The sequence below is a fragment of the Bombus terrestris genome, chromosome 9 (genome assembly GCF_910591885.1).
Source record: "Bombus terrestris chromosome 9, iyBomTerr1.2, whole genome shotgun sequence".
Taxonomy (NCBI): domain Eukaryota; kingdom Metazoa; phylum Arthropoda; class Insecta; order Hymenoptera; family Apidae; genus Bombus; species Bombus terrestris.
The window spans coordinates 17,049,185-17,066,615 of record NC_063277.1 but is presented as its reverse complement, the minus strand read 5'-3'; the positions used below and the strand labels follow the sequence as shown (position 1 = coordinate 17,066,615).

General features: G+C 32.9%; 4 protein-coding genes across 5 annotated transcripts; 2 read left to right on the top strand and 2 right to left on the bottom strand.

Moving 5' to 3' along the window:
• Positions 1-819: 819 nt before the first annotated feature.
• On the top strand, positions 820-10,150 carry LOC100646424 (calcium-transporting ATPase type 2C member 1). 2 transcript variants are annotated; one of them, XM_003397985.4, is made up of 15 exons: positions 820-952; positions 2,893-3,093; positions 3,183-3,272; positions 3,361-3,458; positions 3,847-4,105; positions 4,187-4,523; positions 4,607-4,995; positions 5,085-5,241; positions 5,305-5,475; positions 5,559-5,874; positions 5,951-6,136; positions 7,209-7,356; positions 7,430-7,525; positions 7,615-7,756; positions 7,840-8,650. In XM_003397985.4, the coding sequence occupies exons 1-15, from the start codon at positions 842-844 to the stop codon at positions 7,971-7,973; spliced, it is 2,835 nt and encodes a 944-aa protein (XP_003398033.1). In that variant the 5' UTR covers positions 820-841; the 3' UTR covers positions 7,974-8,650. The 2 variants fall into 2 exon arrangements, with proteins under 2 accessions (XP_003398033.1, XP_048264683.1); XM_048408726.1 differs by lacking the exon at positions 820-952 and adding an exon at positions 9,733-10,150 and having other exon boundaries at positions 7,840-7,932.
• LOC100646913 lies at positions 8,277-9,888 on the bottom strand. Its single transcript, XM_003397910.4, has 3 exons — positions 9,746-9,888; positions 9,278-9,390; positions 8,277-9,023 (listed from the first exon to the last, which is right to left on the bottom strand). The coding sequence occupies exons 1-3, from the start codon at positions 9,761-9,763 to the stop codon at positions 8,906-8,908; spliced, it is 249 nt and encodes an 82-aa protein (XP_003397958.1). The 5' UTR covers positions 9,764-9,888; the 3' UTR covers positions 8,277-8,905.
• Positions 10,151-10,711: 561 nt separating the features above from the next.
• On the top strand, positions 10,712-12,513 carry LOC100648216. The gene is made up of 2 exons (XM_012312241.3): positions 10,712-11,968; positions 12,060-12,513. The coding sequence occupies exons 1-2, from the start codon at positions 11,933-11,935 to the stop codon at positions 12,429-12,431; spliced, it is 408 nt and encodes a 135-aa protein (XP_012167631.2). The 5' UTR covers positions 10,712-11,932; the 3' UTR covers positions 12,432-12,513.
• LOC100647662 (beta-1,3-glucan-binding protein 1) lies at positions 12,028-16,925 on the bottom strand. The gene is made up of 8 exons (XM_012312242.3): positions 16,709-16,925; positions 15,223-15,450; positions 14,929-15,140; positions 14,630-14,766; positions 14,386-14,552; positions 13,372-13,706; positions 12,705-12,806; positions 12,028-12,632 (listed from the first exon to the last, which is right to left on the bottom strand). Exons 1-8 carry the CDS (start codon positions 16,851-16,853, stop codon positions 12,531-12,533), a joined length of 1,428 nt encoding a protein of 475 aa, XP_012167632.1. The 5' UTR covers positions 16,854-16,925; the 3' UTR covers positions 12,028-12,530.
• Between the last annotated feature and the right edge of the window lie 506 nt (positions 16,926-17,431).

Here is a 17,431-nt window from a genome sequence, read left to right as displayed (position 1 = left end):
AACTTGTACATTCCAATGAATCTACTAAAATTATTATTGTCTTTTTTGCCGTTGGTTATTTGACAATAATTAAATTACCAAGGATCTTCAGAAATGCATTCGTTTGACCTTCGCGTGACTGGGAACCAGCAGATATTTAATTTCCTCACATATACACATACAACTATAATATAGATACTACATCGACGTTGTGCTAGAAGAGTGACACATTTAAAAAGTCGTCAATCGAAATATTTGCAAAAATTAATTTTAAAAATAAATTATTTTCTATGATTAGGTAAAATTGTTTCGTAACTTTATTTAATAAAATTATACCATTTGTCATAGTTCAAAAAGCTGTCTTAATTCTTTCTTTAATAGTAAAGTATATACAGAAACAATATTTTATTAAAAATCCATAAAATCCACGGAAAATTTTTTGTTATCAAATGATTCAATAATTAATAATCTTTTATTTCAAAGTTCTTATTTCAAGCCAATTTTGTAATTTTACTTATTTTATGACTCAATTTTAGATATCGGTCATTTTGGTACCACTCTTCTAGTAAAAATCAATGATATGCAATACATGAGTACATACATAATATTCGGTATATATTCAATGCCAACACGTTTTGACAGGAATTCATTCGGACCATGAGCTGTGTGTTTCCTTTTTTCGAAACCGTAAAACCGGACTGACGGATAGTAACGTATATTGTTAAAGAGGTATTGCGAAATCCTGTCTCCAATAAGAATTTTGACTTTAAAATAAGCGACGTACAAAATCGTCGTGGCATATATCGTCGATAATTAACGAGCTAGGAAACAAAAAAGAAAAATAGAACGTGGCTTAGAAGAGATGAAAGACACAGCGAGTAAGAAATACGAAAAACTTTTCGAAGATAATGAACTTGATGCTGCCACCGCAGCTACTGACAAGGAACGCAACGAAAATGTACCGGTGAAAGAGGTAAAAATTATCTTAAATTATAATAATATCGCATTATCGAATTTACAGCATTTTTAAACATTCCCATGCAATTTTTTATTTATCTATTTAATGTTAATTATTCTTTATAATGTATTTTTCCCTTTAACTATATTATACGGCATTATGTACGCTGTTTTATTTTGTAATAAACAAGGTTTAGTCTTTAATATCATATATCTTCCTTATTAAAAAAGGGACAGTTCTGAGTGACATTCTTTATATTTTATTATTAGGATCATAAGAAAGAATTAAAATGAATTGTAAAATTAGAGTGTGAAATGAAAAATTGTTTAGAATATGTTAACATGAAAAGTTCATTGCTACCATTATGTCTTCAAATGTTTCGCTATCGATCGAATATTTAACCTGCCAACAGCACCTTCTGGAGCTCCTATTGTTACCTCTGATTTCATCTACGAACAATCTTTTTCTCATTCCGTTTTTGAGATATGTCATTTTTATGTTTGTTAAAAAAGTTTATTTAAAACAATCGTATCTATAACGTATCTATACATTTTTTTTTTTTGGATGGACTATCTAACGCATTGAAGATAACGAGAATTATCTATCTATTAGCGTAATACAGGTGGTATTGATTGTGAATGGTAATTTTCTGGCGTTAAAACACAGGCATGAAGCAGCATTTTGAAATGTTTGCAATGGTAGTGTAGGCAGCAAATATTCTGAACATGTTGACCTAAGGTAATAAGTGTAGCAATGTGGCCTTGCGCATTCTATGGAAAACGGATCGATAATTGCTGGAATGGAAAATCGAATATTTACAATTTGTACAATATTTTAAAGTTAATGTTGCATGGAAATTTTTTACAGCCAACAATTAAAATTCTGTTTTCTTTGTTACTTTGTAAATTAAATATTCAAAGCGAGTACGTATGAATTATAGATATAATTATATGTTATATAAATGTTAGTTCCTGGAAAAGTAATTCCCCCTTCCGTACTTTAGGAATCAGCTCTTACAGTCGAAAGTATTGGAACGTTATTTCAGGCATAAACTGCGTAGTACAATACTTTCAAATATGATAATGGAAAATACATATAATAGGTATATATATTAATTAGTTATCGTAAAGAGGTTATTATTATATCTATATGTAATAGATAAAATATTTTCAAAAAAGTATATATATTGAGTACAACCATCTGTAATATTCAGTAAATTCGTAATATTTGATAGAATCATTCATTTTTTTACCAATATCCTTAGATCATATTTGAAGTAAAGTAATAATAATATGTAAATTATATATTTGTCAATAGTTTCGTGAATTTTTCAAGGTTAGAAATTGTGGTTAATCATATTTCAATGTCTTTACCTTACAAGATAACATTATTTTTAAAAAACTTTATTGAAAAATATGCTTATTTATAAATGTTTTGTTATTTTTGCAAATATATTGCACCCATTTCTGTGTTAGATTGATACGCCCTATAATACAAACAGAATACAAGGTACACGTGTCACCTTACTAAATGTCGGTTTGACACTGATGATTTATTTTACATTTTTCAAGTGCAAATAAATTAAATGCAGTTACAATTCCATTATGTATATATATTTATAAACAAAATATTATTTATGTTTATATTTTTTGTATAAAGATATTTTGTAGTTCCTTTGATGTATACTGTAAAATGTGGAAAACCCTTAATGGATTTAACAATGCATCATCAATATCGGCAATATATATCTCGGAGTAGCAAGTGTTTTGATAGCAAAAAAGATAAATATTTTTGTCAAAAGGCCAATGTGTCTAGTTTTATTAAATTTGTTATCTGTTACTTTAAAATGAACGGAAGTTCGTGATAAAGGTTAGAAAATCGTTTTCATGTCTGTTAAAGTTGGGCGAACATTTGAAAAATATTGAATAGAAAACATTTAGTTTTCATTTTTTAAGGGGAAAGATCAAACATCAGAAATGTGGTTAACAACAGCTGAAGCAGCCAGCCTTGGCGCTGAGGAAGTAGCAGCTAGATTACATGTTGATATAAGAACAGGTCTTTGGTGGCAGGAGGCTGATCATCGAAGACAATTAGTCGGCTTCAATGAGTTCAGAGTTAAAGAGGAGGAACCAACATGGAAAAAGTATCTTGAACAGGTACTTGAAGGGTTTTCAGTGTATTATTTAATTTTAAATTAATATGAATAATGAAATATAAAATTTATTATATCCTTTTCCTTTTGCAGTTTAAAAATCCTTTAATTCTGTTACTTCTTGGTTCTGCCTTCGTCAGTGTATGTATGAGGCAATTTGATGATGCAGTCAGTATTACAGTGGTATGTTTATCATAGTTCTTGTCAACGTGATATTTCTCAAATTACATTTTAATTAACATTTACACTAATAAAGTATATCTCTTCTTAGGCTATCATAATAGTGGTGACAGTTGCTTTTGTACAAGAATATCGTTCTGAAAAATCCTTAGAAGAATTAAATAAACTGGTGCCACCAACTTGTCACTGGTAAGAAAATTTGTAGTATTTATCAAATATTTGTCCAATAAAAATTATGTAAAATTATATTAAGTATAGTAAAGATAAAAATCGTTGATAACATTTATTTAAATTAACATTTCCTCTAGAAATATGGTCTTTGGAGGATATATTAACCCTTTGTATGGAGTATTACTTTGCTTTCTTAAAACAGAAGATATAGTATCCAATTCCAATCAATAGATTAATAAGGTGAAATTCCCTCCCCTTTATTTAGAATGTCCAATTTTAATGATGCACAGTTCTAGGTTGAGAATGGAAGTTAAACTTTTTAATTTAATTTTATAATATACAACAATATCTTAAAAGGTGTTAGAAAATTTTAATATCAAAATAAATCTTTGAATATTTTTTACAGCTTAAGAGAAGGCTGCGTAGAAACATTTCTCGCTCGCAATTTAGTTCCTGGTGATGTAGTTTACTTAAATATTGGTGATAGAGTACCTGCAGATATCAGGATATTTGAAGCAATAGATTTAGCAATTGATGAGAGTAGTTTTACTGGAGAAACTGAACCAGCACAAAAATCAACAGCCCCATTACTTAAAACTAATGGATTAACAACAAAGAGAAATATTGCGTTTATGGGTACATTAGTGCGTTGTGGCAATGGAAAAGTAAGCTCTACTAAATTTCAATGGATTCATAACGTAGCAATTATGTACAATTAATCTAAATGTATAAAAAATATTCTATAGGGTATAGTAGTGAATACAGGAGAAAAGAGTGAATTTGGAGAAGTTTTCTCAATGATGCAGGCCGAAGAAGCTCCAAAAACACCACTTCAAAGAAGTATGGATATTTTGGGTACTCAATTATCCTTTTACTCATTCTGCATTATTGGTATTATCATGCTTCTTGGCTGGATCCAAGGCAAAGCTATACTCGAAATGTTTACCATCAGTGTGAGTTTAGCAGTAGCAGCTATACCAGAAGGTTTGCCTATTGTTGTAACTGTGACCTTAGCATTGGGTGTTATGAGGATGGCTAAAAGAAAAGCCATTGTGAAGAAATTACCAACAGTGGAAACATTGGGTAAATATATGTGCAATAGAGTTTCATAATCATTTATCAAAGCTATACAAAGATATATAGGTATTATGTCGTCAAATGCGTAGGTTGTGTAAACGTGATATGTTCTGATAAAACTGGTACTATTACGAAGAATGAAATGACTGTAACCATTCTGATGACATCAGAAGGATATATAGCCGACGTTACTGGAGCTGGTTATAATGATAAAGGAGAAGTACGAATTCGAAAATGTGACAACATGGATCTTGCACGTACCGCTATCAGCAACATGTTGGAAGTAGGATGTGTTTGCAACAATGCTATACTGCAAAATGATACTTTACTTGGTCAACCAACGGAAGGTGCGTTGATAGCGGTGGCAATGAAATACGGAATGTACGGAGTTGCTGATAGATATCTACGATTACAAGAATATCCATTTTCATCCGAACAGAAAATGATGGCTGTAAAATGTACTCCCAAATACGGAGAGGTAAATAATAATTTGTTAAATAATTCTTTAATTATTAATACCATTTATATTAAATATTTTTATTATATTTTTGTAAATATATGTTACAGAATAAGCAAGAAATATATTTTGTAAAAGGTGCTTTGGATAAGATTTTACCGTTATGTACCAAGTACTCTATCAATGGTCAAGTACATTCTTTGAATCAAAAGAAAGACGAAGAATTTTTAACAGAAGCTTATGATATTGGGCAACAAGGATTAAGAGGTACATTTTAATGACGATAATAATTTCAATTTCTTTACTTAATATTTTTTAATATATTTACAGTAATTGGATTGGCACGTGGTACATCGTTGCAAGATCTAATGTATGTTGGTCTCGTTGGTATATGCGATCCTCCACGACCACACGTTCGTGAATCTATAACGACTCTTATAAACAGTGGTGTTAAGGTAAAAATGGTTACTGGCGATGCCAAAGAAACTGCATCCGCAATAGGTACAACATAGATTTATTGAATTTTTTATAGTTTGTAAAGATGTTGCAAGAATAATGCATTGTAACAAATTTTTTTATTTTAGCAAGTATGATTGGGTTAGATGTACTTCATTCGCGACTAATCTCTGGAGATGAGATTGATTTAATGTCCGAACACCAGCTAGAGCAATGTATCAATAGCGTTAGTGTATTTTACCGGGTTACGCCTAAGCACAAATTGTGTATCGTAAAAGCCTTGCAGAGGGAAGGAAATATAGTGGGCATGACAGGAGATGGTGTAAATGATGGAGTTGCTTTGAAAAAAGCAGACATAGGCATAGCCATGGGTAAAAATGGTACCGATGTTTGTAAAGAAGCTGCGGACATGATTTTGGTGGATGACGATTTTGAAACTATTATGTACATATTAGTTTCTTCTTTAATAATTCTCAACATTTTTTACATTCACTTTACTTTAATTATATATATCTTTTAGTGCTGCAATTGAGGAAGGAAAAGGAATTTTTCATAATATACGAAATTTTGTAAGATTTCAATTAAGTACTAGCATAGCTGCTCTATCTTTAATCGCACTTGCCACTTTGATGGGTATACCAAATCCGTTAAATGCAATGCAAATTCTATGGATTAATATTATTATGGATGGACCACCTGCTCAAAGGTAATGTAGAAATCAAAAGAGTTCTCTATGATACATTAGATGGTTCTAGATACATTGCCATATTTATATGTCGGGTTGGCGTTAAGATTAGAGTTAGGGTTAAGGGCGTAAAACGAATCCCTATTGACACTAGACGTGATCATTATGCAATAGAGGAGATATTTACTAGTGCAAATATGACTATGATGGAATTGGACAAGTAATCGCGATAATTAGATACTCGAGAAGCTAATGACAATGATCCTAGGCTCAATAACGAATCCACGGTCAACGGGATGACGAACTCTACTCTTCTTTAGCGTCTAAGTTGTACTCAATGTTAATGCATGGAGCAATCACTACGTATCTGAGAGTTACTTGAATCGTCGTCGAGATCATACGGGAGAGTGACTCTCCGTCTCGACGATGCCGTCGAGGAAAACTATAATGGGTGTGTCTAAGGACATGAGATCCTCGGATTCGTCAAAGAAAGCTTTCGTTCCAAAGGTGAGGGAAATTAGCGCTGTTGCTAATTGGTCGATCTCCATATCGGTGTTTAGAAAGAGATGCTGGCCGCCCTTGAGGGAAGGTTGTTAACGGGGAGCATCGTTCGTGGAAGAATTGGTTTCTCCTATCTTCCTGTAGTTGCAACAAAGACTGCTTGTCTATTTGAAGGACTTTGCTTGACTAACTCTTAAGATTTATAGCGGGTCCTCACGTTAGCTAAACATATACTGCGGAGGTATGTTGACATCTGGCGATCATCTTACCCGGAGGATAGAATCTGCGTGTGGCGAGCCACGGGACAGAAACCATTGAAATATTTATTGCCGCGTGTCGCTACGACTATTTCTTTTAAGGAGAGGTATAGAACTACTCTGTGCCTTTGTTAGATAAAACGTTCATCCCTTTGACCGCGGCTACGTTCAGCGACTGATTGTCGCCTCGAGCCCAAGCTCATGATCATAAATCTCGAACAATCGGAGCGGCATTTGTTTAATCTAAGTTACAACGTTACGGTATTCCCGCGAATCCAAGGAGGGGTTCCGGTGTTCTTTCATCTCCGACATATATATTTAATTATTTGTTATAGTCTTGGCGTTGAACCAGTTGACAAGGATGTCTTAAAACAAAAACCACGCAACACGAAAGAACCAATGATCACTCGACAGCTTATTATTAATGTGTTGTTATCGGCTACTATTATTATTATTGGTACTTTGTGGGTTTATAATAACGAGGTACGAAATTTATTGTAAAGAACATTCATGTTTTATAAACTTTATAACTTTTCTCGTGTCTTGTTTTTATTAGATGACGACTGATGGTAACACTGCAAGGGATACAACCATGACATTTACATGTTTCGTTTTCTTCGATATGTTTAATGCTCTAAGCTGTAGATCACAGGTAAAAAAAAAAAAAAAAAAATAATAATGCAATTGTTTAACATTGTAATATATATTTTCCATGAATTAAACATGTCATAAACATTTCAGACCAAATCAATATTTACTATTGGTTTATTTAGTAACAAAATGTTCCTGGTAGCCGTAACATTATCAGTAATAGGACAGATGCTAGTGATCTACTTTCCACCGCTACAACGAGTTTTCCAAACCGAAGCTCTTTCGGCAGCAGGTGCGTATTTTAAACGAAGATTTATAATATTTCATCTTTATTTTTGAACTTTTGAAGGAAATATTTGTTTCTGTTTTCAACAGATATCTTGGTTCTTGTTGGAATCACGTCAAGCGTTTTCATAATTAGCGAGATAAAGAAATTAATAGAAAGGCAGCTGTATAACCTACGAGCAGGTACACGATATCATAATAAATCCGAAATGGATTTTGTATGACAGTTACAGTCTGCCGAAGATAAGGCGGACAAGGATCATTTGGAATAAAATACCCAATACACATCGTACGGGTAGTAGTCATTCGTTTATCAATAATATCTCGCTATACACTCGACTATGCTTGCACATTTGTAAACTTGTATGTGCACTTGTCACGGAACGAACATTTTCTGCGTCTAACTAAACGCTTTTAACTAAGATTTAAAACGACTGCGTTTTTTAACCTTTACAAGTTTTTCTGTCTTTCTGATGTACGATACCCGATTTCTAGGCGCTAGAATCTAACCGTTTTTCGTCTTCACGGTGATTATATTGGACACGTCATAGATTCTAGAAATGCTATGCACATTCCACAAATTTTTCATAGACGATCAATTTTAATGATATTACTCGTAATTGTATTTGTAGTAACTTCTGCATCGATTTATCATAATATTCTAATGTCTAACACATTTTTTCATTCATCTGACTAACGAAGTAATTTGTCTTTTGAGATAAATACATAGACTCGTTTCTACTTTCGAGAAGTCGTATTGTCGAACAAAAAGATTCATAATCCGCGGCGAAGAAACATAATGTTTACATGTTTACAACGTAATTAAGCATATCGATTGATTGCATTTAAAAATACAATTGGTTATGATTGGGAGAATAAATGATCTTGTAATGTTCCTTAATTCCATAGCGTGACTCGATGTGTTTCTGATAACAAGAAAAGATGTAAGGATATAAAGCAAAGTATTGAAAGTTACATATTATATGTTATTATTGTGCAACATAGAATATATGTAATCATTTTCTTGTAATCCGAAGCAAAATCGTGTATGTACTATATGTCATTTCACAAACGATCACCCTATATGATAATAATCACAACTCATAGAATGATTATTAACTAGATGTCTTAATAGCGTAATTTAATACTCCTTATCTTAATGAATTCCCTCAAGGGCACTGAAAGTTTTGTATTGATACAAATCTGGTCCTCCATAACCATAGAGTAATTTTCCCCTGCCATTTTCATCATAGTATGGGTAGCGATATTTAGGCCTATAAATAATCAGTTAATAATTAATAAAACCTTGTGATTGCATTTATTTTTAAACAAAAATCGATGCATATGTATTTTACACCTTTAGACGATTATTTCCTTAATAATATGTATGTAATATTACAAATTGTAATTTAGCATGAGATCATTGTGATCCTTTTTACAACTGTGTAACAGCGAACCATTGTTTACCTCCTTTCAATATGTTTAAAACATGAATTTATCCTCTTTGTATGTTTTTTTAATCTCTTACCGTTCGAAATACTGGAAATTAGGTGCCTTTGGTTGAGCTATCGTCGCCGCGGTTTCAACGATTAATCCAAGTAAACAGGCAACGATTATTGTCGCAAAGATCATGGTCGTCCACTGAAAGTAGGTCAGTTTGTATTAGCGTATCGAAATGAAAATATGCGAAAAGGTATCCTACATTTAGCGTATACATATATCTTAGATGAATCTATTAAATGTTTCATAATAAATAGTACGAAAAAGAAAATGAAATGAGCATCGTTTTATGTGGCACATGCACCGTAAACAGATCAAGAAGTACCTACTTTAGATCTACTTTAGCCAAAGATTACATATTCCTTGAATCCCTTTTAATTTACTGTAAATGTTTACACAAGCATAATTTTATTTACGTATGTCTCTTCACTTGCACATTTATCTTTATTTTTATTTTGAAGTTTTATTTCGTTCGTTTTTTAGTTCGTTTACTTACGGCAGCGTGTCTTGGCATTTCGGTGACAGCAAGGCAATACTTTCAATTTGCAGAACGATAAGTAAGTTCGTCACAAAGCGTAACACTAGATATGCGAGTGTCTTTATTCCGATGTATCGTTTTTCATCGAAATATAAATAACGTAGATTATTTTAATTGAGAAAGAACGAGAGTAAGACGATACTACGGCCCGTACGATCGGTCTGTTTCCGTTTTTCTGATTCTACTTTTAGTTTGCCTTATTCCGAAGTCCGTTACTGTGCTTCATTCCGTCCCCACTTCGCCTTTTCTTTGTACGAAGTGAAAGTCGTTCATTTTACATACGCGCACCTGCTAGGATTGCGACGAATTGAATTTTTACGTACTCCCGTTATTTCAAATTCGTCGATTATACAATTGTCATTTGACGAAATTCAAAAAGGCATGACCTTGAAATGACATACTTTTAAAACAGAATATATCTTTTTAAATAAAAAGGAAGACGAAGAAGAATTGTATTTAAGTATAAAGTGCAATATATTTAAAAATATTATATACAAAATAGAATACCATTTATCCAGGTTAGATACTTGAAAGAAAAATGTTTATTTTTGTTTCATTAAAATACACTTGATTATTTTACAACGATTAGCATAATCAATTTTACTTATAAGATAGTTTTCATTAATTTTTTGATATATTTCTTTTTGCAGATTAGCAATTTCCTATTAGTTTTTACGCAGATCTTATCGATGGCTCCTGGATTCCGACTCCCATACCGATCTTTGCTATTGCGATCTCTCCACGACGACCATTTTCCTTCTCGTATCTGATTCTTCTCTGTTTCCCATCTTCTGGATCAAAGTCCCATTGTGTTTGCTGCGAAGCGATTAATATACGATTATTCACTCGATGCAAGTAATCGTTCCATTCTTAATTAGATTTTCTCAGAACTTTTATTTTAACCTTGATTTTCTGTTTCACAGAACGTTATACTTGCCTCGTGGACGAGCGGTATCCCCGCTATGTTATACTGAATTAGATCGTGAATAAATGAGAAAATGCTGATGCCTTCGGCGACCGATACGATTCTATCAGCGTTAAGCAGCAAGACAAGAAAAATCGAAATTGTCTAGAATGTCCAAAAATTTATCGATGTAATTCAATCTTAGTTCTATATACATAGAATAGTTTATAATAAACGCGTATTCTTGCATGATTATTTTATAAATTATTATTCTTTACTTGAGCATGTTCAATCGGTATAAGGATGCTTTATACGAAATTGTTATGTAAATGTAAAATTTACAGTTTTTATTTTTGTATATTATTAATCTTTGAACTATAATCTTATATCTTCTTCTGTGTATCCTGTTACATTATATTTATTAAATTTCTCAATGTTTTATTCATATTTCTTCTGTGTCTACAAAAAATTGGAAAGAGGATTAGCAACGAACGACGATATTAGTAAATTTAATCTATTTATACAAATGTGTCATCCTTTTCAAGCTATTACGAAATTTATTATCCTGCGAATTCACCCGTATCGATTATACAACTTAATTTTGAAACACGTCATGCACGAAAGTAGCTTATCCCTCTTATTAAGTTCAAGCATGCGTTCAAATATAAAATTATTCCAATAGTTTCTCTTATTTCTTCCCTTGTAAATAAACACAAAACACAAATTTTACATCTATACTACTCATTCTAACTGATTACTAGCTTCAAAACCACTTCAGAGAAGGAACTACAAAAACGATCGAAAAGTCGCTGTTTGCAATCGTGTAGTAAATTATAACTACCAAACTACGAGGGAAATCCATGTTGTTGCTCTTCGAGGTGGTCACGTAGTATCACGTTGACGACAGCCTGATTGATGATATCGGAATGAGCGCGGAATACCAACTAACTCTGCTCAGAAGGACACCGTGGAAAAGAAATCAGTTGGTATATTGTGGCGGTCTGGCGCAATGCAATCAGTGAAAGTAAAGAAAACCGATGTCGAGGAAGGAGGCGCGAATCGTTTGAAGAACAACGTTACTGCTCAACGCTTCGACGATTGACAATTCTATCACGAAAAAATCATAATGTATTCTATGCACGAAATTTTCACCCACTCGAAAGACATAAAGGTGAGTGGGCACCATGAATGATGGGATATTGCTTTCCCTGTCTTCCTACCTGAAGGTTCGGTAAAAGAAAATGCGCGCGAGCCACGCGTTAATATTAATCTGCGCGGTAAGTGGGTCTACGCTCGGATATATCGATCGTGATCTACGGTAAAAACTTATCAGAAAATCGTTTCATGATTGTTTTATTGCATATACAGCTGTGCATAGTAGTCCAGTGTGATGGAACTGTTTCAACTCGAGTCGCTAGGACACTTCCGTTTGGCTTGTCTCCCTCGAGATGGATGGCCACGATTCGTTCGCTATGGTCTAGTGGAAGATTTTGGGAATGGCCAAGAAATGGTGTGGATGGTTTTCTGAGACTGGTAGCTTCTCCGGACACTAGGAAGAAGATGATGTTTGAATTCAGACCAGAAGATGGACCTCGTGCCTCGTTTGATTATCAGAGACGCTATGGCTATCGAGGACAACGACTGATTGAATTGCTTGGTTCTGGTTTTCATCCGGATGACGTGCCTTATCAAGAACCGTTGCCTGCTTCCGTGTTGGTACCTCCTCCGCTTCCCTTCTAATTGCTGTGTATTTTATCAATTTATATAAAGGAATACGAAAGCGATAGAAAATAGAAAGGAGTGATTAAACGTGTTTTTTAATCAAAGTGAAAAATGGAATTAGACAGCCAGGATTTTAATGTAGTCTATATGAAGACCGGTGTCACTGTTCCTCCAGGTTGCTTGCCATTTGTCTGCTGCTGTATAGAAATTGAGGAGTGCCTGAAATCAATGATATTGTGTTTTAAATGTCCTGTTTTTGTAATGGAAGACGAATTTTTTAAGTAGATGTACCTTCGATTCGACGTCTCTCCAGGGCTTTGCGTACTCGCTGCTGACACAGCCATCTGGGAAGACCAAGTGACCTCCTACGGCTAGACCGATGTTTATATAAGCCTGTTAAAACATGGAAAATGTTAAATGAACTATTTAGAATTAAAGATTATAGAAAAGGCACAAGTCATATCCTTCTTCTGTAAGAAAGCAACTAAATTTAAATTTAATCCTTCAACTACTTAATGCACATGCTCGTGACACGTACGATATATTACTCTAAGTATTTTCCAATTTAATTAGATCCAGGTACTACGATATTTTAAATTAAATTATGTATGTATTTTAGCCGTTTTTTATTATAAAAAGATTTAATTGTTTACGTTATTAAACCAAAGAAAGATTTGCGCGTGAAGGAGTTGGTTTACTGTTCTTTTTTCTACAAAAATTGTGCATTTGCTGCCAAGTCTTACATTTTTTAAGGTTGTTCTAGATTTCAGTTATGTATTTCTTCCTACCACCAAATAGTATAAACATCAGAAAATTACTAAAAATAGACATGTCATATTTCTTCCTTGTGATCTTAGATTGTTAGCAATATTACGAGACGAACAGATAAAGAAAGATAATGAAATAGGCACGGGAAAAATGTAAAAGTAGTTACATATTTGCAGTTTAAAGTACTAACCGGATTATTGAACAAACTTGGTGGAACTTCTTGATCGCCATACTGTTCTTCATCAACCTTGAGCGTGATTCGATCGCTTTTCCATTCCAAATCGTACACATGATAATCATCTGACCATAAATTCGTTGAGGTCTTTTTAGGAAGCATTAATCGATTATCACGTGGAGAATGTTGGTTTATGGTCGTCGCATGAGCTCCAGCTACAAGAATGTGCCCGCTAATGTCGTTTCCTGTTCGCGTTTTGAGGAATGGGTTTCCATTTGAATGAGCCACTATGATGTCAGAATAGAGCGGCGAATTTGATGTATATTCGTTTATGTTCTCTAGAGTGAGTACTAAAATATAACAATGAATTACACACCATTTACAAAATTAAACAATCAATCTTGATAATTGAATTTTTTAAAATAGCGATAGAGTAAAATAGTGAAAGTACAGTACAGAGCCTCCCATATCCGTTCTAATAAGGAGACAAAATTCTCCGGATAATGAAATCTTCGACAAAAGAAAAAAAATCGCTTTTCTCAAAATAGAGATAAAAAAAATTGTTAATTTGTTTTAATATTTAAGGATTTCATATTTCTCTGGCTGCTAGAAGCCATTAAGGCCTTTAATTGAATTATTTATCATTTATCTGTACATAATCCTTGCCTCGCGGCTTATGATAGCTTTTGGTTTATACAATACATTCTGGTATCTATATTAAGATATATCTATAACTGTCTATATCTATTTGTTCAATTTTCAGTATCTATCTCAATTTTTATATGTTTATGACACATTTGTCACTCATAAACTATATATCGTATCTTGGCAAGTATTTTCTGTAGATATGAAAATAAGTCATATAATGATATACACATTCAATAACATACATCTACGTACATAGTACGTAACGAGAGTTCGGATGCAAGAGGCTCTACCGTTTATTAATTGGTATATTTAGCAGTTAACAATCAATTAGCGAAATATCATGACTATAAAAAGATCCACATAATGTACGATAGAACTCACAAGGATATAACCAGTCACCACGAGGCAATTTGGCACGGATTTGAATGCGTCCGTACTGGAAAGCGAACGATGACTTGGTATTTAATCGTCCTGATATAACAGGCGGTAAAATGTACGCTGCAAATGCATTTCGTTTGCAATCGTCGGTATTAGCTACGCCTGTACAGCTAAAGAGACATTCAAGATTTTTAACACGACGTTTATGATTTCATTATGATCGACCTTACGATAATTAAATTTTTACCTCGTCAAAGTCAGATTACCGTTTGTAACGAAGTTGTTACCAAACTTATCATTGGTGAAAGTTGGTTTAATATGCAAAATACCATCTTTGACTTCCACGTTGTCGCTATTCTTCATGTATACGACAAATTCATAATTCTAAAATAAAACAATAAATTTTTAATTGACTTAATTCGATTTTATCTATGTTATTCCTTAACATATTAGATTTATTATTTCTAGAGAGAACAGAATACATGTTACATGTCTTCTCCTATCTTCTCTAATAACTATAAATTCAAACGTGGTTAGTATATTTACCGGAATGACAGAAAAACGTTCAAGGTTCGTCCAAAGATTCGTATTAAGAAAATCGAAATTTTCTTCGAAGATCGTTTGTCCCGGGCAGACGGTTTTTCCTTTCGTCTGTTGATTTATATTACCTTCGAAGATTTTAGTCTGCGATGGTGTCGAACAGGTGATGTTATCCGCGGTACCTCCGTCCACTGGAGTTCCATCGTAATTGTAAAATTCTAAAGACAGAAGGAGTAAGATGAACAGTCAAAGTTTTACAGAGAAACAGTACGAAGATCGTTTCTTTTATTTTCAACAAACCTTTGACTTCATATTGTTGGTCAAGTAAATTATAACCAAGACCTTCGTAAACGACATGGAGCCAATAATAAATCCTGTCGCCTCGTTTTAATCTCGTGCTTCTATCTTCATACGTCCAACGGCCGTTTCTTTTTTTTATGATGTCCCTGGCAATAGTACCCGCTTCGAGGCTGTAGAAATCGTCGTTAAATTTTACGTGAAATGCGACCAAACTGATACCATCCTCATCTGAATGGAAAAAGTATTTTCTTCGTCAAAAATTATCAGTGTTTTTAGAGATACATCAATCTTCGGATATACAATTTAAAATAGTAGAACTTTGTAAGTATGTAGAAATATAGCTCTAAAAAGTTAAATAAGAGATTCTTGCACAGAGATTTGTTTTATCTATAACAATTTACATGATGATGAGTACTATACTTTGGATACTTATTTACATATTTTTGCCTATTATGTATATTATAAAGGTAAAATGGATCATTGAAGAAAGTACAATATTCAGAGTACAATTTCTTCGCAGTAATTTAATTCAAAATTATCGATGATAATCTCTTTTTTATATAAGCATAATCTTGTTTATCGTTTGATATATCGTAACGAAGAAATTTCAAGTGCATTACTATTGTATCAATGTGAGTGCAATGTACAAATTAAAGTATGCAAATTCTCTATTGAACCATAAGTCAGAGATTATCACTGGAACTATCGACTTGCGCAATTCGACGCCTGACTAATTTCTTTTGCGAATTAAAATATTACACTTGCGATTGTTGTATCAAACGCGAAAAGGATATCGCAAGATATTTTATACGTGTTTTTCGTGTGTATACAATTTCCGTACTCTTCCTTTAAACGAACACATTCCTTTCGTTAAGCTGTAAAATATTTCTTTGTTCCCGTTCACCTTCAACGGTTACCTCCATCAACCATTTCATTTGAATAATTTTTAGAGATGCACCGACTAAGTCGACCGATAAATCGGCTTTCAAGGCTATTGCCGATTATTCTCAGACGCGTCTAAACCTAAGCAGAAAATTGTTGAACTTTTTTCTTATCTTTATTCTATTATAAAATTAAGAAATAATGACCAAAGTTTCTAGTTAATTGGTATTTATTTAGTTTATGTATCTATAAGTATATTTAATTACTTAGGTTATTTAATTAATTAGTTCAATTAATTTAATTTAATTTAATTTATTTAATTAATTTAATTAACCTGTGTTAATTATGTAGCTGTATGTAAATATACTATGTTACTACATATTGAAAAATATTAAAATTATACTAATGACGAAAAAGAGAGGACATTGTATTTTTATTTCTATGCTTTAGCAAGATGCCTTAGCACTTAAGCCGGATAATCGGTCGCAAGTCGGTACATCTCTCGTAATTCAAAAAAATAACAGAACGCTAAAGTTGCACAAAGATACTGGTACCAAGCAAATATACATATAGATAGACATCAAAAATAAGGAATCCCACTCACCTGGAATAGACATTCGTAATCCTTTTGGATAAAGAGGTTCTACGCTCGCTGCTGGAGGAATATATTGTGCTGAATTTTCTTGGATTATTACGTTAAACAATAAAATGGCATTAAGAAATAGCCACTTCGTTGCGAGGACGCTCATGATGAGCACGTTCGATGATGCTGCCGGTTCAAGCGATACTGAGGAGTAGAACGCTGCTGTGGCTTTTTATTTGAAACAGGTTTTTATATAAATACATACGTATAAACGCATATTTATCTCTACGAAGCTTCCCATATCGGAAATGATCTTCCACTATTTTGCCGATTGGCGATTCTCCGACTGACGCTAAAAAAACTCTATTCAGTTAATCGAACAACGTAAATATCATGAACTACAGAAATGATTAATAATTGGTTTGATTCATTTCGTTGAGTGCCAATACATGCGTATATTCTTTACGTATATTGTTGCTACGATGAAACAGTCCAAAAATTGAAGTTAAAAATCGAACTAGTTTATATATCTTATTAATCTTTAAATATATGCGAAATTTACTTCTTAATCTACTTTTTGTTCCAATAATTTTGATTTTCAATTGCTATTTTAATTACAGACAGCAAAATTCAGTAGGAATATATAATTACGTAAAAATGATTAATTATTGTTCTTTGAAATATTGTAATTGTCGTAAATTATTAATCGTCGCTCAATTTTTTTTAATCGAGTAAAGAGAATAT